Source organism: Podarcis erhardii, assembly GCF_964252035.2.
Source record: "Podarcis erhardii genome assembly, chromosome: 9".
NCBI classification, from domain to species: Eukaryota; Metazoa; Chordata; class Lepidosauria; order Squamata; family Lacertidae; genus Podarcis; species Podarcis erhardii.
This window is the reverse complement of record NC_138512.1, coordinates 73,488,544-73,516,052: the sequence shown is the minus strand read 5'-3', so window position 1 is coordinate 73,516,052 and position 27,509 is coordinate 73,488,544. Positions and strand designations below refer to the sequence as shown.

Here is a 27,509-nt window from a genome sequence, read left to right as displayed (position 1 = left end):
TTTGGAGGATAGAGGATACAGTGTTCAGCAGTGTGTTGTTGTCAGTATGATGATGACACACAGCTTTCAGATTCCTTTTCACCTTCTGCAAGTGAGGTGGTGGTTGTGCCCATCAGGCACCTGGTCACAATGATGGATGGGATTGATGGATGGGATAAGGGCTAGTATACTGAGGCTTAATCCAGACCAAACTGACATGCTGTTAATGTGTGGCTCTTCTGACCAGATGAATGGAGTGCAGTCTGCTCCAGATGGGTCCCTCTGAAAGGGCAGATCCCTAGTTTGGGGGTTCTCCTGGATCCATTGCTGTCACTTGAAGCAGGGATAGTGTCAATGGCATGGAGTGCCTTCTACCAACTTTAGGTGGTGCCTCAGTTACAACCCTATATGGACCGGGATAACCTGGCTGCAGTAACCTATATTCTGGTAATATTAGATTACTGCAATGCGTTTTATGTGAAGGCAGTTCAGATACTACCACTAGTGCAGAATGCAGCCACCTGAGTGTTGACAGTCGAGGAGACTCAATCATATAGCAAATATCTTGGCACTGCTGTACTGGCTGTACATTTCTGGGCCCAATTCAAAATGCTGATTTAAATAGTTAAACTGCTTTATGGCTCAGGTCCTCAATACCTACTGGGCACTCCTCCCAATATGAACCTGCCCAGACCTTTTTCTGGGTACCCCCTCTGAGGGAGGCTCATGATAAGGGAGGGAGCCATTTAAAGTTAATGTTTTCCCCAGTTAGATCTGCCTGGCTCTACCATTGATATCCATTTGGTGCTAGGCTAAATCTCTTTTCTCAAGCATTTGATGGATTGTGACAAATTGGCTGATGGCCTTTAGGATGAAATATCCTTTTTATTGATTTTGTTTGTTTTGTTTTCAGCCGGGTTTTCTTTATGGGCTATTGGAATGATGTCACTGAAATGTATTCTAGATTCAGATAGGTAGCCGTGCTGGTCTGATGCAGTCGAAATAAATTTAAAAATTGTCCAGTAGCTCCTTGGAGACCATTTTAAAAAATAAACTTATTTTGATTGAAATGTATTTTTATATATGTTATGCTGTCTTGGCTTTTAACCTTTCTGCAAGTTTCTTAGAAACTTCTTTGTAGTCAGCAACTGAAAAGTCAAATGAATCATCACCTTCTAGTTATGTTATATGTGTGTGGCTTGCTACTGAAAATAAGTGTGCTGGCATAGTTTTGTATCAGGGATGCTTTATAGCCACAGTTGAAGTGAGTCATCCCTTAGGAACGCTTCTCACAACCCAGTCAGCATGTGACATTCAGTGCTTTAGATCAGCCAAAGACCTGCTCCAGCCATGCATGTATGCCTCTTGATGTCACTGCATTTCATTTCATTATTTAGAATCATAGAATTATTGAGTTGGAAGGGACAATGAGGGTCATCTAGTCCAACCCCCTGCAGTGCAGGAATCTTTTGCCCAATGTGGGGCTTGAACTCACCACCCTGAGATTAAGAGCATCATGCTGTATCAACTGAGCAATTTTGACCATCTATACACTGCATAATTGCAATTACCTGTGTATGGTGTACAATAAACTTGATATAATGCAAATAAAGATCAGTTAAAGATAAAAAATCATAATTCAGTTATAATGCTAGTTGGGATAATAAAAAGGCTTCAGTAGCTGCTGGAAGTTGATCTGAGCTCAACTGGAAGGGAATTCCATAAAATTGAGTCCACATTACTGAATGCATGGCCCCTGGTAGATACAAGCCATGCATCTGTTGAAGACCACTGGCTGTGACTCCACAGAAGAACTAAGTGAATGAGCAAGGATATAAGGGATCAGGTGGTCCCTGAGGTATCCCAGGCCCAAGTTGTTAAGGGCCTCGTTAATTGATACAACAACCTAAACCTGATCCAGTAGCATATGAGAAGTCAGTATAAGTTTTTGAGCACTGGAATTATGTGCTGGTGATAGTGTGTCCCCATCAGCAGTCTAGCTGCAGAATTTTAGTTATATCTCAATGATCAGCAGTTGTTTGTGTGAATTGACTTCATTGAATGTTATTTCCGGAGAGACAGGGTAAGAAGGTGTGAAAGTATGACATGTGGAGCTCTATTTGTGATCACTCATTCTCTCTCTCTCTCTCTCACACACACACACATCATTACTGGATGCTGAAAGTGGATATGGATCGCATGAACCAGTCTTGACTTACAGTGAGTGTGTTAGCCCAGCAAAACCAATTACAGGTCTCTTAATTTGTGGACAAGGTTGTCCCATCGCATATTCTCTACCAAAAGACACATTCACCCCAAGAGCTCTCTCTGGTAATCCTTGTTGATGTGGCTGCCTGTTACCATATGGCTGCTAGAACACAGAGTGCCCATCCATCCTTGGGTCATTTGGGAGGGAGGGAGGAAGCAGATGGGGTAAGAGAAGTCAAAAGGAGGAGGAATGTGGTGGCACATGTAATTAATGGTCCTTCCTGGAGAAATAAAATCGCCATGTCTACCAAATGTTCCTGTGACTGGGTTTTACTTCCTCTTACTATTACATTCCTGCCTACCAGTTCTGAGATATTAAGGAGAATTTCTTTAAAAGAATAATGATGTTTTCTAGTAGGACAGAAATACTGGGAATCATTTGAGGGTCATCATCCCTGAATAGTAATGCATGCCTTAATAAAAGAGTGTGATAGTGAAGTTCTGAATGAGCTGTGAATAACGGTGTCATCTTCCTTGCTGATGATCTGACCATGGGTGGGAGGGAGTGAAGAGAGAAAGAGAGAGATGGAAGAAATGTACATTAAGGCACTATAGCTGTTAGATCGATAGATAATCTGTCTGGCTGTCTCTTCCTGGATAAATTACTGGGTAAATGGCACCGGGATGTTTTGGACATACAATGGATATGTTAGTAGGTGAGCTGCCGGAGTGGTTTTAGCTTTCACTTGTGTATCAGTTGCACAGACTCCATAAGGGAGCATTTCATTGTTGGAAAACAATGGCCCTTGTTTTCTAACTTTTTTTTTGCAGAACTATTTGAAAAGCAGGAATATGTCTGTGTTATGAATTGATGCATTGTGAAATGCCTTACATTTGCAGCTGGTGCTTCTTGTACAGGAAAAGGAGGGCCTTGTTTCTTTAAAACCCCTTAATTCTAAGGCTCCCTTTATCTTGCTTTCGTGTACTTTTCCTGCACAGCTTTTGTTGCCACCATTCTTTTAGCTAGCAAATGGTCTCTTGCAAAAGTTGCGTTTCTGAATGCAATTGTTGCAGATTCCAATAAAATCAGGACTGGATTCATGTCTGACTGATGCCCCGTGTGTGTGTGTGTGTGTGTGTGTGTGTGTGCGCGCGTGCCACACATACACAGAGAGAATGACTAGCATTTGTTCTCTAGTTTATGGAGCCAAATAATTTATGTGAGTTTCTTAGGTCAGTGTATGCTTTTGACTGCTGCTCTGGGGAGTGTAATACATGTGTGTTTGTAATGGCCTCTAGGAATTTCATTCCAAATTCACAGTTTTGATACATAGGAATTTCTCAGACATAGATGGGATTTGGTTGTTGGAAACAGTGTCCAGGTGGAAATTGTTAAATGTCTGGGAAAATCCGGACATACAGAAGTGTAGATTTTCGCTAATGACCTTAAAAATAGCTCAAAAGCTTTGCTCTCTTTGTTTTTAGATTTTGAAAAAAAAAAAGGTCAATAACTTTGGGCATAACTAAGAAACAACATCAACAACCTTGGCCAAAAAGGAAAAAGAAAAGAAGCTCAACAACTTCCCCCAAAAAGCTCAGGATTGTCATTTTTTGAAATATGGCAACCCTATGATAATGAAATGTTAAAGACACTAAGTATACTTTAATAAACACATATATTTCCAGCATACAACAGATGGCATACAAAAAAATGCTGCCAGCAGCTATGATCCATCACCTGTCCTTTTTTTTTCTTTCTTATAAACTATTTAAACTATATGTATTCTAGTTCTCTGGATGTCTTCCTTTTCGGATACCTGGATCATAGGTTCAAGTAGAGGGGTTTATTTCCCACACCAAACTGTCTCACACATTTAATTTCCCTACATATTAAGAAAGAGTACAACTGAGTGCCAGATTATACACTGGGGGCAAGTTGATCTATTAGTTATACAATATGGCTGCCCTTCTGTGATTCTGTGTGTCTGTGTGTGTGTGGATTGTACCCATTACCAGATGAAAGAGAACATCATGTTAGTGTTAAAAGACCTTTAATGATATGATGAACATATCATTACAATAAACATTGTACAATAAAAAAGCAAAAAAACCAAACCAGCTTATAATGCTGTTTGTTCACATTATATCAATACCCTTTGCATTATATCTTAAGGGAATATGGCTTTCCAATCTCTCAAGCCAACCTGTCATAACACCCTCATTTTTGGGTGTGGAGAAGATCCTGCTGAGAGTTTCTGGAATGTGCAGTTGTTTTGCTCTGGTTATCTCCCACTTGGACTAGTGTGCAATATGCTCTATGTGGGGCTACAACTAATCCAAAATGCTGCTGCCAGACTGGTGACTGGGAGTATCCACCAGGGCCATGTAACACCAGTTCTGAAAGATCTGCATTGGTTCCCAGTACATTTCTGAGTACAATTCAAAGTGTGGGTGCTGACTTTTCAAGACCTACATGGCTTCAGCCCTGTATACCTGAAGGAAAGTCTCCACCTACATTGTTCAGTCTGGACACTGAGACCCAGCTCCTAGGACCTTCTGGCAGTTCCCCCATTGAGAGAAGTGAGGTTACAGGGAACCTGGCAGAGGGTCTTTTTGGTAGTGGTGCCCACCCTGTGGAGCACCCTCCCATCAGATGTCAAGGAAATAAACAACTATCTGACTTTTAGAGGACAGGCATCCCCATATAGAGAAGTTTTAAATGGTTCATGTTTTACTGTGTTTGATATTTTAATTTGTTGTGAGCAGGGCTATTTTTCATGAAAAAAGGGTGCTGGAACTCTCCATCCTCTCCTCCTCCCTGCTGTGGGGCTCGCAATGGTGCCCACCTGAAAGGTGTGTTCCAGTGTGTTCCTGCTGAAAAAAAGCTCTGGTTGTGAAATATACTCAGAGTCGCAAAGTGATTTCATGCTCTTTATTCAGCTCATAGTGGTGAGGAGGAATGAATGAATGTCCCCTCAAAGTATCTGCTTTATATACATTATTTACACAATGGGATGCACATGATTGGCTAATTCCAGGATTCTACTGTAGGCCAATCAGGTTGTGGATTCACTTCTATCTGGAGCATGATTGGGTGGTTCCTGCTAACCAATCATACTGCTGCATTGTTCTAGGACCAATCAGACTGCTGCATTCTGAATCCTATTGTTCTAGGACCAATCAGACTGCTGCCTTTTGGAGCCTATTGTTCTAGGACCAATCAGACTGCTGCAGTTTGGATCCTATTCAACTCAGTACATAACACCCCTCCCCTCTAAGTTCCAGTCCTGCCCGGAAGGTCGCATTCATAGTCCTCAAGGTACGCCGGTGGCCTACGTGTGCGTTGCGGCCTGGGGTGTTCCCTGGTCCGGGGTTCAGGTTCTGGCTCGTGTTCCAAGGATGGGGCTGTTTGGTCTGGCGCAACCGGCTCGCTCAGTCGTGGTTCTGGTTCCGGTGTCCTTTCGGCCTCGCGGGTCCTCTCTGTATTTACTGATTCTGCCTCTCCTGCTTGCCCCTGCTGCTCTATGGGCCTCACTGCCCCACTGTTCCCTTGGGACTCCTCTGACCTGTCCTCCTCCTCCTGGTTTTCTCCCGGGAATCGTCGCCGTATCTGGTCGCAGTGGCGGCGCCAGCATTGCCCCCCATCTGTTAGCACCTCGTACGACACGGGGCCCGTGACCCTGGTGACTGTGGCAGGTACCCATGCAGGGCCTGCCCCAAAATTCTTTGCGTACACTGGGTCCTGGGCCTCGAAGGTCCGGGGGTTCCTGCCTTCCCCCACCACTACCTCATCCTGAGCTCTATCGGGGTGAAGGCGGTCCAATCTGATTGCAAGGCGCCGACCCATTAGTAGTTCAGCGGGGCTCCGGCCAGTCGTTGAGCTGGGGGTGCTGTGCTGTGCTAGAAGGAATGTGGCAAGGCGGTACTCCCAATCCCCTTGCGTCATGCGGCGAAGGGTGTCCTTGGTGGTCCGCACCATGCGTTCTGCTTGGCCATTGGTGGCAGGGTGGAATGGCGCCGAACGGATGTGGCGGATGGCGTTCTGCACTGTGAAGGTTTGAAATTCTCCTGATGTAAATGCAGTCCCGTTGTCTGAGACGAGAGTGTCAGGGAGCCCGTGGGTTGCAAACAGCCTGCGTAGTACCCGGATGGCTGCGGACGTAGAAGTGGACGGTACCAGTGCGACTTCCAGCCATTTGGTGTAGGAGTCCACCACTATGAAGAATGTTTTCCCCTGAAAGGGGCCAGCGAAGTCCACATGCAGGCGTGACCATGGTGCTCGGGCGGACTCCCAGGACTGGACTGGGGCCCTTGGGGGATCTGGGCGGGATTCCTGGCAGGCCTGGCAGTGTTTGACCCAGGCCTCTATCTCTCCGTCGATCCCCGGCCACCACACATAACTCCTGGCAAGGGCCTTCATTCTTACTACCCCTGGGTGTGTCTCGTGTAGGGCTGTGAGGACCCTTTTGCGGAGGGGCTGGGGAACAACGACCCTGCTTCCCCATAACAGGCACCCCTTGTGGGCTGACAGTTCATGTTTGCGGGTTGTGTAGCCGGCGAATTCTGGCCCGGGGCTGCGGCTGGGCCATCCCCTCCACACCCAGTCCAGGACCCGGGAGATGACCCTATCTTTCTTGGAATGGTGTGCAACTTCTTGTGCCTGAATGGGGCGGTCAGGAAGCAGCTCCAGGCTCATAACCTCTTGTGCAGGTGCTGGGTCGGGGCCTGTTTCCGGTAGTGGTAGCCTGCTGAGGGCGTCTGCATGGCCCATCGCCTTTCCAGGGCGGTGAATCAGTGCATACTGGTAGCTGGCAAGGAAAATTGACCACCTGAGGACGCGAGGAGACAGCACTTGGGGGGTCTGCTTTTCGGGGGCAAACAAGCCAAGCAACGGCTTGTGGTCAGTCACCACGGTGAAGGGCCGCCCGTACAAGAAATCATGGAATTTTTTTACTCCCTTCACGATTGCCAGACCCTCCTTGTCGATTTGCGAGTAGTTCCGCTCGGTTTCGTTGAGTGTCTGGGAAAAGTATGCTACCGGTACCTCTCTTCCATCCGGGAGTTGGTGTCCCAGGACAGCGCCGATGCCATAGGGCGAGGCGTCGCATGCTAGCACCACCGGCAGCCTCTCGTCGAAGTGTGCCAAGACCGAGTTTGAGACAAGCAAGTCCTTGACTGCCTGGAATGCGGCCTCCTGGCGCTGGCCCCACACCCAAGGGGCCCGCTTGTCCAGGAGTCTGTGTAGGGGCTCCGCTACCGCCGCCTTGTGGGGAAGGAAGGAATGGTAAAAGTTCAATAATCCCAAGAAGGCCTGAAGTTCAGTCTTGTTCTTGGGCGCTGGGGCATCACAAATGGCCCGTACCTTGTCCCCAGTTGGGTGAACCCCTTCTGCATCCACCATAAATCCCAGAAAGTCCACTTGAGGCACTCCTAGTAGACATTTTTCCCGCTTCACCTTGAGACCCGCCATCTGGAAACGGTGCAGAACAGTGCGGAGGCGGTCCTCAAACTCCTCTGGTGTGGGCCCGGCAATCAACACATCATCAAAGAAGGGGGTGACACCAGGAATCCCTTTAAGGAGAGAGTCCATTAGATTCTGGAATATGCCTGGTGCCACGCTGACCCCGAATTGCAGCCGCTTTACCCTGAACGCTCCTCTGTGCGTCACAATCGTCTGTGCCTCTGCTGTGGCCTCATCTACTGGCAGCTGTTGATATGCTTGGGCCAAGTCCAGCTTGCCAAAAATTTTCGACCCAGCCAGGGTGGCAAGGACATGGCTGACCACTGGCACTGGGTATGCATGGGCCATGAGGGCCTTGTTTATGGTACATTTGTAGTCTGCGCAGATGCGGACCGAACCATTAGGCTTGACGGGTGTGACGATTGGGGTTTCCCAGGGGGCATTAGGCACCGGCTCCAGCACTCCTTGCTCCACGAGTCGGTCCAATTCCTCGTCTATACGGGGTTTCAGGGCGAATGGGACCCGGCGGGCCTTGAGCCTGACTGGTCGTACTGCGGGGTCAAGCTGTAGAGCAATGGGGGGGCCCGTATACTGTCCCAATTTCCCATCGAAAACCCCCGGAAACTCCTTGCATATGGCGTCCACGTCCACTTGTAAGCTCATGTGGTTCACCCCGGTGATGGCTAGTCCCAGTGGTCCAAACCATGCCAACCCCAGTAAGCTAATGTAGGGGCCCTTGACCACAAGCAAGTCCAGTTGCCGCGTCCGCCCTCGGTATTGTACCCTGAAGGTCCCCACCCCCATTGTGGGGACCTTACGTTTCTGGAAGTCCCGGAGGGTGAATGGGGCCGGCCTGAGTTTGGGACCCCCAGTAGGACACAGTTTCCTTAAGGTCCTTGCCGAGATTATGGATAGAGTTGAACCCGTGTCAAGCTCCATGCGGCATGGGGCCCCCTCTATCTGTACCTCTACATAAATTTTCTCTACGTTGGGGTGGGGCAACTGGTATACCTGGAAGTCTGTGAGCTCCGTCGAGTTGCCTTGGTGCGTTGGGCCCCGGGACCTGGGGCTCTTGGATTGGTCATCTGATGCCTGGCTTCGGGTGGGCCGAGCCCGACACACCCGGGCGATGTGTCCCAATTTTCTGCACTGCCTGCACTCTGCGTTGCGGAAACGGCAGGTCCTCCTCTCGTGACTTTCTCCACAGCTTGCGCAGTTCCCTCCTTCTCGTCGAGGCAGCTGTGGTATGTGGGCTGCTTGAGTGCGCTGCTGTACTCGGTGCACCTCCTCCCTGTCGGATCCCGAGTCGTTGGTGAGGTCTTCGTGGTGGACCCTCGGTTGGGACGGCTGGCTCAGCCGTGCCTCTTGCGTCGACCTCTCAGCAGCTTCCGTTGCCAGGGCCTCCTCCAGAGCGACCTGGAACGTTAGGTTCTTCTTAGCGTAGAGGCGTCGTTGCAGCTTCTCATCCTTCAGGCCACCGACGAGGCGGTCACGAAGCATGTTCTCCAGCTCTGAGAAGTTGCAGAACCGGGCAGCTTGGCGGAGAGAGGTCACAAACCCAGTTATGGTTTCCCCAGGGGCTTGCCGCTTTGCGTAGAAGGCATTTCGACGAGCCACCACTGAGGGCTGTGGCGAAAAGTGCCCCTTCAGCTGTTCCATTATTGTTTTGTATGGAACAGTAGCGACGTCTTCAGGCGCAAGGAGAGCCCGGGCGATTTCAAATGTCTCCTCTCCGCAGACGCTGAAGAATATTGCCCTCTTCTTGGCGTCTTCTTCATCGGTGACCCCTTTGGCTTCTAGGAGGAAGGTGAAACGGGAGGCGTACGCTTCCCAGTCTCCAGATGCTGGGTTGAATGGCGAGAAGCTGCTGTCAGTTGCCATTCTGAGTTCCTTGTGTCCCGGAGCTGAAGCCTGGATACACGGTGCGAGGCAGCGGTGCGGCAGGTGGCGGTGCTGCGGTGCTGTGTGTGGCAGTCAGCTCAGCGGGATCCCACCTTCGTCGCCAGTGAAATATACTCAGAGTCGCAAAGTGATTTCATGCTCTTTATTCAGCTCATAGTGGTGAGGAGGAATGAATGAATGTCCCCTCAAAGTATCTGCTTTATATACATTATTTACACAATGGGCTGCACATGATTGGCTAATTCCAGGATTCTACTGTAGGCCAATCAGGTTGTGGATTCACTTCTATCTGGAGCATGATTGGGTGGTTCCTGCTAACCAATCATACTGCTGCATTGTTCTAGGACCAATCAGACTGCTGCATTCTGAATCCTATTGTTCTAGGACCAATCAGACTGCTGCCTTTTGGAGCCTATTGTTCTAGGACCAATCAGACTGCTGCAGTTTGGATCCTATTCAACTCAGTACATAACAGGTTGTGAGCCATCAAGAATGACTGGGGCAGCCCAAGCAGATGGGCAGAATAATGATGATGATGATGATGATGATGATGATGATAGATTGGATTATACTAGCAGTATATGTGAGCACATGGTAATTCTGAAAAGAGGGGAGGTGTTGTAGCTCAGTTTTCTACTGCGAATGCAGAAGTTACTCAGTTCAGTCCCTGGCATCTCCGGAAGAGGACTGGGGAAAGGCCCATGTCTGAAACCCTAAAAAGCCATTGATGCAACAATAGTCTTCATATATTCACATGCTCTTCTGTTGTCTGAAGTGTTGCACAATACCAGCTGCTATAGTGTATCCATTGTTTTATTTTCAAACACTTCTGCAAGTATATGTGTTGTTAACGAGGTCTGGGTGTTGGAGTTGTCTGCAACAGTTTGCTCAGATCTTCTGATGTCGCCTTGTGCTCATTGCACAAAGTCAGACTTTGTCTCTTGCAATTTCCAAGTGCTGCCAGCCACTCATGGCTGTTTCCTGCACTATTAGAAAATACAGGTAACTGATTTATTTTTTGTGGAGTTCATAGTAACCTCTGACTATTCTAGTTTTCAGAGAATAGAAGGCAGCACTAAGATTCAAACTGTGGTGTTCTTGGTTTTTGTTTTTTTTAAAAAAAGTGATAAGAGATTAACTAATCTTTAAAGAGACAACCTTCTTCTAAAAAGCAAGATAGTACATACCCTGAAGTCATTTAAAGCTTTCCCTCCCTTAGACCTTTAAAGCTATCCTCTTTGCTGTTTGTTTGTTTTTTGACCATGAACTATAAAATACAGTTTCCACCCTTCCAACTTCCTTAAAAAAACCAAAAAAACCAAACTTGAATTGGGGATCTTTTTGTGTTGATACTTCCTCCAAGGGGGGGAAATGTTTTAAGTGGAAGTTGCCTTTATCCTGCACCTAATGTCTGCCAATGTGAGCCTTGTTACCGTCGTAAGGAACATTTTCCTTCTGTCCTCAAGCTGTTTTGCTGCTTATTATCATGTTTTAACATCCCTGCTGCCTGGCAGGATGGAGATTAGAAGCTCTTAATATTCGTTTTATAGTGAGGAGTATTGCCAGATTTTTTTTTTCCTAGAGCAAAGGCTACAGTACAGGGATATAATGCATTAGCACAAAACTTCGGTGCGATCTACTGAGTCACCTTAATCTCCCCTCTTCATCCTTTTATGATTTGTTTTAAAGTAATCTGCTGCACTCAGCAGTTATCCCCTTAATATTGGAGTTGAAAAACTTAACATAGGAAATAACTCCCGATTGGCGATGAGACAGAAGCAAGCAGTATAAAGAGGGAGGGCACAATCCTACAGGCCAGGATGTTTTCCCGGGAAGCAAAATGGGGGCTATGCAAGGCACAGCAAGAAGACATCCAAGCAGACTTATCAGCCAGGTAGCTGGAGGTTGGATGGAGGGTGGGAAGGTCTGAGATCGGGTGATGTGCTATCTGCTGTAGGTGATATCAGAAAAATTTGATTAGGTCACCCATGTAGAGTGCAAGAGAGAGAGAGAGAGAAGAATGGAGGTGAAATGAAGGAGCTGAAAAGGGAAAGGGTGTTATATATGTACAAATGGTCTGATGTGTAGGAGAAGAACCAGCTGACAGTGGAGTCATGAGCATCTACAGAATGAAGGATCTGGCAAGAAAGTATGGCCAGAGTTTGATCAAATGTCAGGGAGGATGCATTGGAGACCTTTGGGTTTTGCAGTTGGAAGGTCACTCTTGATTTTATCAAGGGCTGTCTCAAAGGAGTGCAGGCAGCTAAGATAGGTGTTGGAATAAAGTCCCCCAACAGATCACACCTCTATAGTCCCAAACTTGTTTTGCTGCTAAATACATGGCATTTGTTCATATATCTGATACTAATGAGAACCACTCAAAAAGCGGAACACTCCCATTCCTGGACTGTGTTTCCTACGATCTAGGACACCACATTCATTCTGATGCATTTGTGTGCTCCTGGGTAGACAGATTTCCACTTCAGTGGAGGGCAGAGATGGCTCCTAGCTGTGATGGCAATGTTCTCCCACCAACCATCAAAGTAGTCTGAATACGTGTAGCTGGGAAATACAGTTGGGGAGAGTGCTGGTTCACTTGAATGCTGCCTGCAGACTTCCAATGGGCATCTTGTTGACCACTGTGGGAGCAGGAGGCTAGACTCGATGGATCTTTAGCCTGATCCAGGTGGGCTCCCACATGTGATTAAATATTTTTGTGTATAGTGGAGTGGCTGCAGCTGGAAGGGAGTGATGTTGTACATATTTTATGCAAGCTGAAGTTCCTAATGTATTTTTTTTTCATTGTGTTTTACCTAATTAATTTTTTAATTGTACTTTATCTTTTGAACAGACTGGAAGGAAGGAGAAAGGAGACCCACTTAACATAGCAATTGACAAGATGACCAAGAAAACAAGAGATCTACGAAGACAGGTACTTCTTGTTGACTGAGCTTTTTTATTATTTAATTTAAGGAAAGCTTCCATGCTGGATAGCCAGCTGCTGAGCCAATAATAGACCTAGAGAGATGCGTCCTATTTTGGCAAGCATCTTCTCGCATGTCTCAGTGTGGACTCTTTGCTTCTGAAACTGCAGGCTTCCAAAGTAGGCGCTAAGGAGTCTGGCAGAAGCATGGATTTACAAAGGTCTCTTGCTTATTATCTGATTCCCGTCCCCCATTTATTTTAATTTTAAAAATATTACTATTGTCCCCTTCGGCTTATCAATTTTTGATGCGGATCACAAAGCCACGCAAGCAACCAACAACAATAAAATAAAATAAGCAATGGTGATATGAAGCTGAAAAAGTCAAAATGCTGTTTAGAGCAGAGACATTGCGGTCATCCTTGGGTGAAATTACATTTCTCAGGGGCTAGCAGAGCCTTTTGCCTGGGTGCCAGAGAGGGAAAGAAGAGACCTCATTCCCTTCCTTATGGTGACTTAGCTCTGCCAGCCAGGTAAGCAAAGATTATGGAAAGTAAGGTTTGTTTGTTTTTAGAATGGAAAGGATTGGGTAGCAGGTGGATACCCACTGAGAGAGGCAGGGACTTGTGCTCATAGAGGTAAAGTTAGCTCAAATTTGCATTGATCCAAATTTCATTATTTCTTTCCTTTTTTTTAAAAAAAAAAAATAACAACTCTGTTCCAAAGCAGTCTGATATGAACCAGAGAAGGGAGGATCACCCACTTTTAACAGAGTAACAGCATCAGATTAGCTGTAATGTTAACAGATCTAAACTTTAGGGAGCCTAGAGCTAGGCTGGATATATTCTGAGCCATCCTCCCCCTCCCCCTATTAATTTTATTTTTAAAATGTATATCCTGTAACATTGCCATTTCAAAAGACAGCAGCTGAAGGCAGCAGCTGAAGTTGAACACAAGTGATAGGAACCAGCAGATCAGCCCATTACTTGAAAAACCCTCAGAAATAAAACACTTGGAAAATGAGACCCACTGACTCTAATTTGAATAAATTATAAAACAATGAACATGTTGGCTTCTTCTGCATAATTTATTCTACTTTGTTTGAAGAATTTGAACTGGGGGGGGGACTGGATTTTGCATAATTTGAGGCATTGCAACGATAACTGAAAGTGGCTTGACTTTTGTCTCCCATCTTAGTACTGATTTTTTTTTTTGCCGATGAAGCTGTGTGACTCAAAAGCTCACTTCTAACCTTTAGCAAACTGTCTCATCCAAATGGTGGAATCCCCCCCCCACTTGCTCTGTGTTTCTAAATATTATACAAATATTATTGGTTGGGTGCTAAAAGTGATTTGTCAACTAAGCACGATAAATGCACCATGGCCTTTTGCCTGCTCCTTTTAGTTCAGGAGGGGGAACCTTCAGGTTTAGGGGCCAAATATTGCCCCCCAGACTTTCTATTGGACCCTCAAGACTTTTCCCACAACATATACTCTCCCCAGATACCCCCCGCGCCCGCTTCTCAGGCCATATCCATCATTGGCCCTGGTTCAAACCTTCCTTGAGTGGTTTTGCCTGGCTAGAATGTGGCCTCAAATTCTAATAATGCCCTTTGCCTGCCCAGATAAAGGATAAAAAGGTGTGTGTCAATTTGTGTAGAAACTAGTTTACTATACAAAGGCCAAATTTGCATTTGTTGCTCTGACCCCTTTTCCCTCTGACCCCACCCATCACTGTCATGTGGCCCTTGGAAGATTTCCCAGAATGGAATGTGGCCCTCGCGGTGAAAAGGGGACTCATCTCTGCTTTAGCTAATACTACCCATTTTGCTCTTGTAGAGAGTTTCATAGCTGAGCCAACAGCAGGTATGAAATTATATTCCAATGACATAAATGCAGGGGAGCTAGTAGCAGTGTTGCTGCTAGGTGCTGTTTTTCAGTATTAAGGCACCCGGCTTGATTTGGCGGAGCTGCTTGCGGCCCAAATGTGTGATCTTGCTAGGAGATGTGATGGTGATTGGTTTGAGGTGCCGGATTAGCTCAAAAAGCTTCTGCATTCAAGATCCCTGGCAAAGTTTATCTGCAATTTGTCATGCAGCTATCTAATACTCTTTCCAGTTTGAGAGGAGTAAACACTGGGCTGTTCTCACTTAACATTCTTCCTTGGTTATGCTAAACATATACACCTCCACGCATTCCTTTCAAACATCACTCAACCAGAAAAGCAAGGAACAAAACCCGGCTGCGAACAAAGTGCTTAGGAGCGAGCAGTCATGTCAGAGGCAGCAGCACACAGCTCTGGCTGCCTCTCCTTCTGCTGCATGGAAAAGATGGGGAGTTTGAAGTCTGAACGGAAGTTGTGCCAACTGGCAGGGCTCTTTGCTCTTCTCCTGCAGAGAAGCTTGTCAGACAGAACAAAACAAGCCTCTTTCATTGCAGGCTAGGGCAGACAGACACATTCACAGCAGCAGGGTGATTCCCTCCTGCCGGTTATTTTGGGTTCTTTAATGTTTTATATCTTCTGGGGGAGAGGGGGAGTAGAGACAAAAGGAAATCACTAAGTTGATAATTTCTTAATGCTACAAGTTGTCCTACAACAGCAGAGAGCACATGGTTCCTCAGAGAGTCTACTTCTGCAGTGGCGTTGCATTGAGTGAGGAGGGCAGACTGAGGGAGACCGTAAGCCTGCCAAGGCCCAGCATTGTTTTGTATACATCTCACTGCCTTCTGATTGCCTGACTGTCACTACCCCAGCATCCCATGTGTTCCAACTTTCCCCTCCAGCCATTGCAACCTCACCCCGTTTTGGATGGTTTCTGAGCTGACTGGGCAACTGGTCCTCTTCTTCTCTAGCTTTTTAGGCTTTATTCCCATTTGTTGTCCTAGCTGGGCAAAGTACCTTCAGAGAGCCAGATCTCCAGCGTCATAAAGGACAATGAGGTCAGCTGCCCTTCATCTTGAGAAGGCACTTCTACCATCCTTGTGTTCTACCTCCACTTCTGTCACGTTGCAGCAATCACGAGTTGCTGCAGTCAAAGGCTGCTTAAGTAAGGGTGGATATGTTGTTTTCAGTCTGGGGGCCACATTCCCTTCTAAGCAACCTTCCGGGGTCCACATGCTGGTGGTGGGTTGGGCCAGAGGGGAAAGGAAACAAAGCAATAAATATGAATTTTGCTTTTGTACAGTAGACTAGCTTCTACTCACATATTCCATCCAGGCTAGCAAGAGTCATTATAAGAATCCAAGGGACCATTCCAGGCAATAAAATGTACTCAATGAAGGGTGTGGCCTCAGGATAGGGGGTCTGGGGGGTCCCAAAGGCCATATAGAGAGGCCTGGGGCCCACATACTGCCACCCCTGTATTGAAGCAAGCAGGGTCTCCTTTAAGGGTTACCTGAAGGACGTCGAACCCCCATTTTAGGTTGGCTGTTGAAGGAACATTCAAGTACCACTAGGAGCTCTCCATGATACTACTTTCCCACTCTGTTTATTGGAGACCTGACCCTGCTTTTTTAAAACACATGCATAGGAATAAGGGGGGATAATGGGCAATGGAGCTCACATATCTATTAAGCACAGTTTGCTGTGATGATCCTATCATTGTCAATTAACAGTGGATGGATTTTCCAACTAACAGTAATTCACATTCTATCCAGCGAGTGCTGCCTCTGTGCTCAGTCCCTGGAGTTAGCTCAATTGGTTAGAGCATAGTGCTGATAATGCCAAGGTTGCGGGTTCAGTCCCCATACAGGCTACCTGCAGAGTCCTGCATTGTAGGGGGTTAGATGACCATCAGGGTCTCTTCCAACTCTACAATTCTATGTTGCTGAGGTTTGGGGGGGGGGCAGGATCATGCAATCAACCAGGATTGACCAAGAACGCCCAGCAATCAATTGGTAGTTTGCGATAGACCTGTTGGACATCCCTGGTTTAGGAAATAGAAAAGGACTCATTCACAGCATTAAATTCAGTGTATGTTGTACTATAGAATTCACCATCCAATTTCTTTGGGAATTTAGCTATATAAGAACCACAAATTCATTATGCTATATGCTAGCAGTGGGGAACCTCTGGACCATGTGCCTAGGAAGAGTCCAGATGAGGGAGAGTCCAAACTGCACCAACCTGCCCACCTGTAATTTCAGGTGTAGGGCACATAAATATGTGGCTGGGATCAGCTGCAAGCAGACTCCAAAGGGTCCATGTCCATCAGCTGATCGGCATCGAAAGTGAACTCATTGGAAGAACCACTGTCAGTGCCAGTCACCTGAGTGGGGACCCCCTTTGAAGTCAAACAGGTCATTGGCACTGACAGTGGACTTTCTTCTCAGTGGCTATGAACTGAAGAGTGCTGAGATAAGTTCCCCTGAAGATGATGCAACACCTGATTTGTGCTGATGGCACAGGAACACAGTACAGGACAACTTGCACTGAGAGGAAGCCCCCTGTGGTTGACAGATGGAGGGCCCAATCCACTTGCCTGTGGGGTTGGGGGATGTAAGGTTCCAGCCAGATCCAGTTCCCTACCCCCTTCTATAAGCAAATGATCATCTGAGACTCTACCTACATCAAGCATTTAGAGCTAACATTTTGATACAATGGGAGGCATTGGGTGGCACCCCAGTCATTGTGCAGCTGCAAAATCATGCTTATTGGATTTATCTCTACATAACAAAGATTTGTTATTGGAGTCAACAAGGTCTCTGTCCTTGAAATCTGGTTTCATGGAAGCAGTAACAGCAAGCTATTTTTCCATCTGCCAATCTCCCCAGTGACCTTTAAGAAATTAATTATTTGTTATCCTGTTCCTCACAAAGAGATATTATTAAACAAGCAGCAAATTGCCATCAGAAAGATGGGATCTCTGTTCTGTTTAGCAGTTTCAGTGCTGAAGTCAAGGATCAGAAACACATACAGTAATGAGGACTTGGGGCTGTATTGTCAATATCTATTTTTTTCATCTGACAGTGTAAACACATATGGCAGCAAATGCCTCTTCTTCCTGGGTAGCATTGCCTGAAAAGAATAGGGATATTTGTTCATAATCCTTCAGAAAATACCCTCTGATAATTCTACCACAAAGTACTGTACCCAAAGATACTATGTTAACTTTTTCTAGAACCTGAGAGCACGGTGACAAAGGCAACCCTCTAGGCTTCTCTCAGTGGCCCCAGGTACTCTCCCAAGCCATGTCCCCTCTCCAGCAATACCTCTTCTCCTCTTATCATCCTTTGTTGAGTGATTTTGCCTGGCAGGAATGTGTCCTTGAGCACTGATACTGCCATTGGCTGGTCTGGGTGGAGGGCATGTGCATGTGTGCAAGCAATAAGTCAAAAGTAGTTTACTGTTCAAAGACAATTTTACAATGGTTGCATTTGCTCCTGTCCACCCCTGACCTGTGGCCTTCAGAAGGGAATGTGGCCATTGACCTTAACAGGGTTTCCCCTCCCCTGATCTATCGCCTGCTTCAAACATGAGACTTAAAATGCTCTACAGGGTAAGGTTGTAGCAGCTGTTGGTTCTTTCAGGTACTAACTAAAAGACTGCTACTTAGGCTATTTTCTGCACCAATGATGGAGCCGTTACAATGCTAGAAGGGTAGGAAGGACCTGCTACCTTCTTTCTCTCTGATGCTGCATTCATGAAGGATCTGTGTGGTGATGGAGAAGGAGCAGCAGTGTAGAAAGAGACTCTCCAGCTGACTTTGGCTCCTGCCAGATTCAACAATACTTCCATTCGGAGACACTTGTTGGACACCTATGCAATCTGGGCCCTTTGACGTACATTATGCAATCTGGGCCCTTTGACATGAGCCAACAGCTAAAAAAGCCAATGCAATTCTGGGCTGCATCAATAGGAGTATAGCATCTAGATCAAGGGAAGTAATAGTGCCACTGTATTCTGCTCTGGTCAGACCTCACCTGGAGTACTGTGTCCAGTTCTGGGCACCACAGTTCAAGAAGGACACTGACAAACTGGAACGTGTCCAGAGGAGGGCAACCAAAATGGTCAAAGGCCTGGAAACGATGCCTTATGAGGAACGGCTAAGGGAGCTGGGCATGTTTAGCCTGGAGAAGAGGAGGTTAAGGGGTGATATGATAGGCATGTTCAAATATATAAAAGGATGTCACATAGAGGAGGGAGAAAGGTTGTTTTCTGCTGCTCCAGAGAAGCGGACATGGAGCAATGGTTCCAAGCTACAAGAAAGAAGATTCCACCTAAACATTAGGAAGAACTTCCTGACAGTAAGAGCTGTTCGACAGTGGAATTTGCTGCCAAGGAGTGTGGTGGAGTCTCCTTCTTTGGAGGTCTTTAAGCAGAGGCTTGACAACCATATGTCAGGAGTGCTCTGATGGTGTTTCCTGCTTGGCAGGGGGTTGGACTCGATGGCCCTTGTGGTCTCTTCCAACTCTATGATTCTATGATTCTATGATTCTATTCTAATGCAAAACCTGATATCAAAGTATCTAGTGCAAAGGTGGGCTGTCTATTTAATTTTCCCTACTCCCACCTAAAAAATAATTTGAAATTGTAGAGTTGGAAGGGAACCCAAGGGTCATCTAGTCCAATCCCTTGCTCTGCAGGAATGTTTTCACCTGGGATATGCACTGTTCTTCAGATAATGATACAGCTTAATAAGAGAACATTCCACTGGCAGAAACTGCTCTTTGCCATTGCAGAATGTCTCTGCTTAAGAGAATACACCTTCCATGGAAAAAGGCAGTAGTGTGACTCTTTCCACATTCTGTGTACAATATGTCTGGCACTGGCGAGACAATGTTGTTAGTTTCTCCCCCTTCCCACTGTGCTGGCATCCTGGTTGAGTTCATTATTCAGTCTATTTCATTTCCTTGGTGTGTTTTTGTTAAGACCCTGACCCAATTTCAGCCTCATGAGAAGCATGCTTTGGGGTTGTGTACACATACACACACACTAAAAAAAAACAAAAAACTGAATTTTAAATTTAGATTGGGCTGAGCTTATTCCTAGGGATGATTTGTTTTGTGGATGGGGATGTTGTGTTATTGCAATATTGAGCTGCACTCATCTTGCACATGAACACATTAGCCATTGTGGCCATCTCTTCCTAAGGCTGCATGGCGTGCCAAGAGATGAGAGATCTGTTGTCCTCCAAGAAAATATGCTGCGTATGATTGGTCATGTAGCTTCATCTCAGTGTTCTCGCACTTTTGAGAGGGAAGCTGCATGGAATCAATATCCAGCGCAGCTTTGAGCCCCAAAGCACAGATGGAAATTGCACCAGTCTTTGCTCATCTCTGAAATCCCTCCATGCCAAGTCTTAAAAGTCCAAGAGGTAGGACTTGGTGAACATTTTCATGACTGCAGGAAGGGGCCCCTTTTAAAATACTTTCCAACAGTGTCCTGGAAATGATATTACAATGTTCATGTGAGGCAGAGAATGCATAGCAAAATATGGAATTAATTTAAAATATTCTAAAAACAAACACATACCCTCTCAGTTAATAGTTTCAAGGTTGCCAGGAGCAGCACCTTCCAAACATCAAATGTCTGGGAAAGTTTCAAAGCCCTCCTGAATATTTATAGTGAGGGAGATGGATGAAATTCACCAGGAAAAGATTTCCATACATGAGGAGCTGCCACCGAGAAGGCCCTGTTGCAGGTCTGTGATCTGGGCAGGGGCAGTTGTTTCAAACATGCCTCTTCCTTCTTTATTGAAGCAGCAGCAATGGGAGGAGCATATTCCACAAATCATTGCATCATAGATGTGTAGGTTAGCAGAGTCCCAATGTCTTCCCCTGAGTTTGTGGAAGTCCCACAGTTTCCCAGCACTGGTTGTGTTATATTTTGTAGCTGGGGAAATGTAACTACCCCTTCCTCTTCAGTTAGCTTATTTTAATGGATAGGCGGAATATAGTTTTGCAGTTGACATTAGTGCTATTTATTGGACATTATCTGTGACATGATGTAATGAGTAGTGATGAATTCATACAACGCTAAGTTTAGGGGCTGACTATATTTAAGGTTTAAACTTTACCTGGTCATTGCAGGAACTTTGATTTGTATATGTTTCTTTGGGGTTGTTGTTGTTGCTTAATTGTTGTTGCCACTGTGCTCCCCTCCTGTGCAAAGCCATTACTAGAGTGGGTGTTCAGCCCCCATTATTTTAAAATTAATATTGCAAACAACCATTTGGTTATTGCTGCACAACAAGTATGCCTACATAGATTACATTGGGGGGTAGGGGGTAGGGAAGTGGATATTTCACTACCAGATCCAGATGGAGCTTGAGACCATTATGTGCATAAAACAAACTATAAAACATGGCTGATTCTCGCTGTGTGGAGGGGCTCCAGATTTCAGCACCATGGAGAATGGTGGTTTGGTTAGTTCCTTGCTTTCCCTTCAAATTACTCATTCTGCTACCCCCCTCGCCCAACCGAATGTCTTTCCTGAGATGTTTATCACTGTGACATGGTGTGTGTGTGTGTGTGTGTGTGTGTGTGTGTGTGTGTGTTTTATGGCACTCTAAATCACTTCAGAGCAAATGGAGAGTGTGTTAATGTTGCTGAATTATTTTGCCAGGTCTGCCGTAATTTCCTTGCTACCTAATTATAGGGTTCAGATTCATTTACTCTACACATAATGTTTACTGAAGCCATATGTTCCCATGTTATGGAAGACTATATGCCACTTCCTTGAGCATTAACCATGGATGGCTTTCACAAAGGGTTGTTAGTTAGTTTGTTTGTCTACCACAGGTCGTGTCTCTTGTTCCTATGTACACCTTGAGACAGCACTCTGGGTCTCCCCATCAAATCAAGCTCCCAAATGCCTCTGCTCACAAGTTCTGCTCATGAGCTCCCAGAGGCTGGAATCAGCTGAATAGAACTGCTGCTGGCTGCTAACTCCTCCTGCAACCCACTTCTTTACTCAGCCATATATTTGTATGGAAGTAGTGCTGCTGTTGTGGCCCACTTTACATCAGGCCATGGCCCAGAAGCAAGTACCAACACACCAGTTGAAGATCATTGGCTTAGACCACTCAGAGCACTGTGGGATCCATTGCTAGAAGCAGCCAGATTCACTTTTGTGGAGGATGAGCTTGGCCGAGATGGAACCTTGTCTGGGTTGTTCTACCTCCTTGCTACTGCTAATCCTGCCCAGTCACTAACCCTCATCCTCTGGGCTTCTTCTGCCAGAAGGAGAAAGCAAGGCAAACAGAAGCCTCTGCTCCCTCTTCTTACCCTCTGCCGTCAGCAGCAACAAGGAGGAGGAGGAGGAGGAGCAAGGCCACGGGTCCCTGGGAGTCAGCAGTTTATCCTGACTAGGAAGCAGGCGTGTCAAATGCCCGACAATGCCATGCTGATGGCAGCAGGATGAAAGATCCATTGTTTGAAGTGAATGCTGATCCCCCACAATAAAATAAATGGGTAAATTTAGCGCTCCCTGAAACTGACACTTTCCCCTTCAAAAGCTGAAATTTCAGTTTAGCAAAGCCCAAGTCATTTGTTTGGAGATTCCAAGGGTCTCTTGCATGTGTGCCACTGCACGATTCTAGATTCAGGTAGGTAGCCGTGTTGGTCTGACACAGTCAAAATAAATAAATAAATTTAAAAAATTGTCCAGTAGCACTTTAGAGACCAACTAAGTTTGGCCTGGATATAAGCTTCCATGTGCATGCACACTTCTTCAGATACTACATGGGCATTCTACAGTAAATGGGTAGTGTCCACATGGGGATCTGGGGCCAAAATCATGCCTGCTAACGCTGTCCATTCCTAAGGTCCATCCGTACAGGAGCCTTTGTGAGTATCCCTAGCATGCAAGCTATATCCATGGACATCCACAGAAAAGTTTGGTAAAGGTTCACCCCTCCCACCAGATGATTATTTTTTTCTTCTGGTTCTCAAGAATTTTGTTTCCTTTTAATGAAACTTCCTGACATTGATAAAATGTACAAACACTATTTTTTCTCAATTTTGGGGCGGTGGGTGTGCAGAAATTAATTTGCCCCCTCTTTCAGTGTATTCTCCCCCCACCAGAAATATTCCAGTGGGTGTACCTCCTTGCCATTGTCACCACCGCTCATTCTTCTGGGTCTAATCTGCCTACAAGGGGAAAAGCGAGATGAGAAGGTTCTGTGGCTCCCTCATCTTTAGAACATTTGTTGTGGCTGCCAGTGTCTGTGTCCTGCAAAAACTGAGGGCACCAAGCCTATGCCTGTTGGGCTGCACATCCATAGGCAGGGCTTTAGAATGTGTAAAGGTTGGGTGGTATTGGGGACTAGGGTCAACAAATATGATGAGGATGATTTTATTATTTGTATGCCACCCATCTGATTTGGTTGCCTTAGCCACCCGACAAAGTATTTTAAACACAGTAGAACATCAGCCATTCAGGGCCTTCAGATGTCTTCTAAAAGTCAGATAGTTGTTTATTTCCTTGACATCTGATGGAAGGGCATTCCACATGGGGGGCACCACTCTTGAGAAGGCCCTCTACCTGGTTCCCTGTAACCTCACTTCTCACAGGGAGGGAACCACCAGAAGGCCCTCGGAGGAGGACCTCAGTGTCCGGGCTGAACGATGGGGGTGGAGACGCTCCTTCAGGTATACAGGACCGAGGCCATTTACGGCTTTCAAGGTCAGCACCAACACTTTGAACTGTGCTTAGAAACGTACCCTGTAACCTCACATCTCGCAAGGAGTGAACCACCAGAAGACCCTTGGAGGAGGACCTCAGTCCACCTCAACACACACAATTGTCCATTCTATCAGTATAGGGAAGGTTCAAGTGCTCTGCCACTGAAGCTATTTCCTCTCCCCAAAGACATCAGTCAGTTCTCATAATGAGAAACGTTCGTTCCCATAGAATAAAAAAGTGAGACAGTGAAAGTGGAAATTTCCCGTTTGTCTCCTAGGGGCTGGCAAGTGTTTTTTGGAACCTTTTGATGTATGGTGCTCCCTTAACCTTCCCAGCGCTTACCACAGTCAATACCTTGATTAACGCTAATGCTTAGCTTGGCTAACTGCAGGCGCTGGCTGCCATTTGGAGCAATTAGTAAATATTTAATAAATTCCCTTAGTTTCAATATCTTTTTATGGGGCTGCATCAGCCATAAAGCACACCCAGAGCTGTTTGGTGCTGGATCCCTGGCCGTGTTGCATCATTTTGTGGTGACAGTTATAGCAGTACTCAGCTTGTGGACTCTGCTGAACAGTGGTGGCCGGGGCAGGGGGTGGTTTCAAGAATGAAATCTGTGTGTGCCACTTAAACATGGAAAGTTCTGCAACCCCAGTTCTTTGTGACAATATGCCCAGCTACTCTCCTTAAAATAATTTGTTATAGATTAGTCATTTTTGAAGAAGCGTACATGTTTGGAAACCAGCTGCCTGTGTAGCAAGAGGAACAAGCACAAAAATGAAGTTTCGACCAAGAAGTCCTGCTTGTGTAGAAACCCTAAATCATTTCAGGTAGGATTCAGGCAGCTAGATTATCTGCCCACCCCTCCATTGTGAGTTAATTTGTCGGTCACAAAACCATGAAATTCCAAATTCTGAAACAATTGGAATTAGGTTATCTGAAGGAGTCTATCAGTAATGGACATTGCAACCAATGCTCCCGGCATTTAACCAGTGCTGGATTTACGTATAAGCTAAACAAGCTATAGCTTAGGGTCCCAAGTGGGGCCCGCCAAAAAATGTAAAGGGGGAAAATATGGGATGTACATTTTCAAAATATAATATAAAAAACAAATAAAATAAAACCTACATACAGCAACAGTGTTTTGTTTTGTATTGTGTAGGCTCCTATGATGTATATAATGGGCCCCACCTGCTAGCCTGCTCTCTAAAATATCACTGGTTTGCTCATTTCTATATCAATTACTTTGATAAAATACATATTTTGTTGTGCAAATGGCATTAGATACCTATTAGGTCCCTAAATTACCATATAGCATATATTCAACACAAGAAAAAACAGTGACAATTTGTTGTTGACAAAGGACAGCTGGACATATAAAGGGTCCCATTACCTTCAGTAGCTTAGGGCGTCATCAAACCTAAATCCGGCCCTGCATTTAACCTTAAAAGTAAAGGTAAAGGGACCCCTGACTGTTAAGTCCAGATGCAAACAACTCTGGGGTTGCGGCGCTCGTCTGGCTTTACTGGCCAATGGAGCTGGCGTTTGTCCGCAGAGAGCTTCCAGGTCATGTGGCCAGCATGACTAAGCCGCTTCTGGCGAAACTAGAGCAGTGCACGGAAACGCTGTTTGCCGTTTACCTTCCCGCTGGAGCGGTACCTATTTATCTACTTGCACTTTGACGTGCTTTCAAACTCCTAGGTTGGCAGGAGCGAGGGACTGAGCAACGGGAACTCACCCCATCACAGGGATTCGAACCACCTACCTTCTGATCAGCAAGCCCTAGGCTCAGTGGTTTAGACCACCGCGCCACCTGCATCCCTTGCATTTAACCTTAGGAACATAGAAAGCTGCCCTGACACTGACTCAGACTATTGGTCCATGTAGCTTGGTATTGCCTACGCTGACTGGCAGTGACTCTCCAGGGTTTCAGGCAGGAGACTTCACCAGCCCTAGCTGGAGATGCTAGGGATTGAAACTGGGACCTTCTGCATGCAAAGAGGCTGCCCTACCACTGAGCCTTAGCCCTTCCCGATGGATAATTGTGGGAACCCACCATTTCCTTGATGGTTAACTTCTAGCAGCCCAATATGTGCTTTGGCTCAAAGTCCCACTTCTTGCATACCCTCCAACATTTCTCCAATAAAAATAGGGACGTCCCATTGCACCATGATAATTTTACTATTTATACCCCACACATCTGACTGGGTTGCCCCAGCCACTCTGTGCTGCTTCCAACATATATAAAAGCATAATAAAACTTTAAACATTTAAAAAAACACTTCCCTATACCAGATTGCCTTCAGACGCCTTGGGGATCAGATAACTCCATACCCTCCAACATTTATCCAATGAAAATGGGGGCATCCTAAGTAAAAGTGGGACATTCTGGGATTAGACAGAAACCAGGATGGCTTCTCTAAATCAGGGACATCCCTGGAAAATAGGGACACTTGGAGGGTCTTGGTCAATGTTGGGGGTGGAGCCAGTGATCTATATGTCCTTTTTGTGCTGTGTTTCAATTAAAATCCACCTTTGCATTGATTAAATCGCAGCACAAAAGAAATCCTGGTGTAATAGTGTGACCGCACCAACGCCGGTGCTTTTTTATGAGTTTCAACCAATTTTAGGGAAGGTCTGTAACACAGTGGCAGAGCATTTGCATTCAGAAGGTCCCAGGTTCAAGTCCTGGCATCTCCAGGTAGGGCTAGGAATGCCCTCCCTGCAGTCACAACCAGTCAGTGAAAACATTATTGAGCTCGATTGTATATGCTGGCATAGTATATGATTGCTGGAAAATGCAGGAGGGGAAAGACCTATTATGCCTGGGTCCTGCTGGTGGGTTTCCCACAGATATCTAGTTGGCCACTTTGGGAACAGGATGTTCAATGTGATGAGTCAGTGGCATCTTGGACTGATTATAAGACAATGTATAAATCTATAAAATAAGATTTTACTGTAAGTCAAGAGGAAATTATTCCTATTAATTAAATTTCTTTAGCTATCCTTGAAATGCTTGTAAATGTCCCACTGAATCTGGGATCTTCCAAATTTGCCTATCAGTATTACCCACCTCATCCTGTCAGTAAGGACCCGGACTTGACTTACGGCATGTCCGTTTTGTGCCTCTTCATGATCCACAGCTTTCTTTTTTAGTTCCTCTGCAAAAAAAATTAAATAAATATTTGTGTTATTTTATGAGCACAATTCCCATATCTCCCCCGCACCTTCCAGCAATACAGCCTTTGACTTGAAGGTACGGTTTCTGTCTCCAGATGTGATTAAGTTGCAGTGGAAAAGCTTGCTTCTGTTTGTGCCAATCAATATTTGATTGCGCCCACACAATAGCCAACACAAGTCATAGGGTTGTCAGTGGGTTCTCGAGACACCGCACACTAAACGGGTAAACATTGAAAGCAAAGCTGTTTGCAGCAGTTGCAAAGAAAGGTTTTGCAGACTTTTGTTAGTGGTGATCTCTGCAGCCCTGGGCACTTGATGGAATATGACAATCAGTGAGAGCCATAAGCCTTCTATTATGTTATTAACTCTCTATAACAGAAATTGACAATTTAATTCCCTTCGTGACAGTAAGCAGCAAACAGGTAATTTGCATGTCATAGTAATAATAATAATAATAATAATAATAATAATAATAATAATAATAATAATAATTTATTTATACATACATACATACATACATACATACATACCCCACCCATCTGGCTGCATTTCCCCAGCCACTCTGGGTGGCTCCCAACAAAATTTTAAAAATGGAATCAAACATTAAAAACTTCCCTAAACAGGGCTGCCTTCAGATGTCTTCTAAAAGTCAGATAGTTGTTTATTTCCTTGACATCTGATGCGAGGGAGTTCCACAGGGCGGGCACCACCACCAAGAAGGCCCCATGCCTGGTTCCCTGAAACCTCAATTCTCACAGGGAGGGAACCACCAGAAGGCCCTCGGAGGAGGACCTCAGTGTCCGGGCTGAACGATGGGGGTGGAGATGATCCTTCAGCTATACAAGACTGAGGCCATTTAGGGCTTTCAAGGTCAGCACCAACACTTTGAATTGTGCTTAGAAATGTACTGTTTGTGTGTATTTGTGCAGGGTAAAATCATTATAGAACAATATAAAGTGGCATTCTGAAGGTCAGTTTAACTTCTGAATGCAGTTAGAAGTGGGGCTGGTAAGAACTGTTGCTCAGTGGCGGAGCACCTGATTTTCATAGCCTCAGGTTCAGTCTCTGGCATCTCCAGGTAGGGATGAGAGTTACCACACGTGCAGCTTTCTATGTTCTTGCAACTGGAAATCCTACTATATAAAATTCCCAGTGCACCTCATCTTGTGTATTGCGGCCAATGGGCAAAATCACTTTATAACAGGTTCGGTTGCACTGGGTGTGGAGCCT

At 45.7% G+C, this 27,509-nt stretch overlaps 1 protein-coding gene across 4 annotated transcripts in view; it reads left to right on the top strand.

Annotated features, from left to right (window-relative positions):
* Window positions 1-27,509, top strand: part of CTNNA2 (catenin alpha 2) — a 536,832-nt gene that overhangs the window by 367,156 nt on the left and 142,167 nt on the right. For all 4 annotated transcript variants that reach the window (XM_081876762.1, XM_081876760.1, XM_081876761.1 and 1 more), the window contains one exon: window positions 12,402-12,482. In XM_081876762.1, coding sequence (XP_081732888.1) covers window positions 12,402-12,482 — 81 coding nt within the window. The remainder of the gene's footprint in view (window positions 1-12,401; window positions 12,483-27,509) is intronic.